The 3,048-nt window shown below is 34.0% G+C and overlaps 1 protein-coding gene across 1 annotated transcript; it reads right to left on the bottom strand.

The window, feature by feature from the left end:
- Nucleotides 1-1,882: 1,882 nt before the first annotated feature.
- Nucleotides 1,883-2,769, bottom strand: LOC142231066 (uncharacterized). Its single transcript, XM_075301686.1, has 2 exons — nucleotides 2,050-2,769; nucleotides 1,883-1,888 (listed from the first exon to the last, which is right to left on the bottom strand). Exons 1-2 carry the CDS (start codon nucleotides 2,767-2,769, stop codon nucleotides 1,883-1,885), a joined length of 726 nt encoding a protein of 241 aa, XP_075157801.1.
- Nucleotides 2,770-3,048: the final 279 nt, after the last annotated feature.

Below are 3,048 nucleotides of genomic sequence, written 5' to 3'. Positions count from 1 at the left end.
TTTCGCTCTAGGACGCATATTTAAGGAGATAGGGGCAAAAGAAGTTTTTCATATAAAAATGTCAATTTTTGTAGGTTTTGGGTGGATTTTTCAATTTTTTGGGGGTGGTCACGAATTAAAGTCCTTTTCGCTCTAGGACGCATATTTAAGGAGATATGGGCAAAAGAAGTTTTTCATATAAAAATTTCAATTTTTGTAGGTTTTGGGTGGATTTTTCAATTTTTTGGGGGTGGTCACGAATTAAAGTCCTTTTCGCTCTAGGACGCATATTTAAGGAGATATGGGCAAAAGAAGTTTTTCATATAAAAATTTCAATTTTTTTAGGTTTTGGGTGGATTTTTCAATTTTTTGGGGGTGGTCACGAATTAAAGTCCTTTTCGCTCTAGGACGCATATTTAAGGAGATATGGGCAAAAGAAGTTTTTCATATAAAAATTTCAATTTTTGTAGGTTTTGGGTGGATTTTTCAATTTTTTGGGGGTGGTCACGAATTAAAGTCCTTTTCGCTCTAGGACGCATATTTAAGGAGATATGGGCAAAAGAAGTTTTTCATATAAAAATTTCAATTTTTTTAGGTTTTGGGTGGAGTTTTCAATTTTTTGGGGGTGGTCACGAATTAAAGTCCTTTTCGCTCTAGAACGCATATTTAAGGAGATATGGGCAAAAGAAGTTTTTCATATAAAAATTTCAATTTTTGTAGGTTTTGGGTGGATTTTTCAATTTTTTGGGGGTGGTCACGAATTAAAGTCCTTTTCGCTCTAGGACGCATATTTAAGGAGATATGGGCAAAAGAAGTTTTTCATATAAAAATTTAATTTTTTTAGGTTTTGGGTGGATTTTTCAATTTTTTGGGGGTGGTCACGAATTAAAGTCCTTTTCGCTCTAGGACGCATATTTAAGGAGATATGGGCAAAAGAAGTTTTTCATATAAAAATGTCAATTTTTTTAGGTTTTGGGTGGATTTTTCAATTTTTTGGGGGTGGTCACGAATTAAAGTCCTTTTCGCTCTAGAACGCATATTTAAGGAGATATGGGCAAAAGAAGTTTTTCATATAAAAATTTCAATTTTTGTAGGTTTTGGGTGGATTTTTCAATTTTTTGGGGGTGGTCACGAATTAAAGTCCTTTTCGCTCTAGGACGCATATTTAAGGAGATATGGGCAAAAGAAGTTTTTCATATAAAAATTTCAATTTTTTTAGGTTTTGGGTGGATTTTTCAATTTTTTGGGGGTGGTCACGAATTAAAGTCCTTTTCGCTCTAGGACGCATATTTAAGGAGATATGGGCAAAAGAAGTTTTTCATATAAAAATTTCAATTTTTTTAGGTTTTGGGTGGATTTTTCAATTTTTTGGAGGTGGTCACGAATTAAAGTCCTTTTCGCTCTAGGACGCATATTTAAGGAGATATGGGCAAAAGAAGTTTTTCATATAAAAATTTCAATTTTTATTGGTTTTGGGTGGATTTTTCAATTTTTTGGGGGTGGCCACGAATTAAAGTCCTTTTCGATCTAGGACGCATATTTAAGGAGATATGGGCAAAAGAAGTTTTTCATATAAAAATTTAAATTTTTTTAGGTTTTGGGTGGATTTTTCAATTTTTTGGGGGTGGTCACGAATTAAAGTCCTTTTCGCTCTAGGACGCATATTTAAGGAGATATGGGCAAAAGAAGTTTTTCATATAAAAATGTCAATTTTTTTAGGTTTTGGGTGGAATTTTCAATTTTTTGGGGGTGGTCACGAATTAAAGGCCTTTTCGCTCTAGGACGCATATTTAAGGAGATATGGGCAAAAGAAGTTTTTCTGATAGCTTTTGATAGTTTTAAATGTTTTATTGAGACTAACTGAAAATATGTACAAAGCATTGGAATATATAAATCATGGCTACTAAGACTAAAATGGGAAATCAAAAGTAAAGTACATTTAAACATTCATGTTGCCAAGTATATACATACACATATTCTTAACATTTTAACACTCCTCCTCAACATGGATGTTATAACAAATGAATAAACAAACAAAAAAAATACTTAAGATATTCCAATTAAATTTACAAAATGATTATGTTTTGTCCGACTTAGATTCTTGGTTAAAATATCGGCCACCATATCTTCAGTCGGGCAATATTTGAGTTCAACTTCCTTGTTTCGAATGACTTCACGGACGTGATGGAATTTTACATCTATATGTTTGGAGCGATTATGGAAAACAGGATTTTCTGCTAATTTTCCAGCGCCTTGATTATCGAAATTTAAAATTACTGCTTCCCCAGAATCATAACCAATTTCTGCCATCAATCGCTTCAAATATGTTGCTTCTCTTGCAGCATTTGACATCGCCATGTATTCGGCTTCAGTGCTACTTAGTGCTATAGTCTTTTGTTTCTTGCTCTCCCAAGATACGGCACATCCGTTCACGAAAAATATATATCCTGTTGTTGATTTCCTGTCTGTTGTATCGCTTGCCCAGTCTGCATCTGCGTAACCTTGAATTCCTTTCTGACCAGCTTTAAATATTAACTTGTAGTTTTTGGTTCCTGCTAGGTATCGGAAAATATTCTTGACAGCAGTTAAATGCTCCACATGAGGATCCACATTTCTTTGGGCAAGTTTGTTGACAGAATGCTGAATATCAGGACGTGTTGTAATCGAAAGATAAGTCAAAGCCCCAACAATCGATTGGTACTCATGCTGATTTGTCTTCTTGCAATTTTTGTTACATCCTGATTGATATCCACAATTTAAAGGTATATAAGAAGGTTTACAATCGCTCATACCACATTGTTCTAGGATATCTTTTATGTACTGTACTTGACTTTATTTTATAGGACCTGTCGGGGTATCTCTTTCTACCTCCATACCAAGGAAATGTTGCAATTTTCCCTTGTCACTTATGTCGAAATATTCTGCAATATTTGATTTCACCCTCAAGATTTCTTCTTCATTTTTGCATGCAATAATAATGTCATCCACATATACAGCAATTAAAACGGTTTCTCCGTTATCCTTCTTGTACAAGCATGGCTCACTTTCACAAGGAATAAATCCTAATCC

The sequence above is a fragment of the Haematobia irritans genome, chromosome 3, assembly GCF_050003625.1.
Source record: "Haematobia irritans isolate KBUSLIRL chromosome 3, ASM5000362v1, whole genome shotgun sequence".
Taxonomy (NCBI): domain Eukaryota; kingdom Metazoa; phylum Arthropoda; class Insecta; order Diptera; family Muscidae; genus Haematobia; species Haematobia irritans.
This window is presented reverse-complemented; position numbering and strand designations above follow the sequence as displayed.

Coding starts and splice junctions, on each gene's coding strand:
- LOC142231066 (XM_075301686.1), bottom strand. CDS start 2,769: ATGAGCGATTGTAAACCTTCTTATATACCTTTAAATTGTGGATATCAA.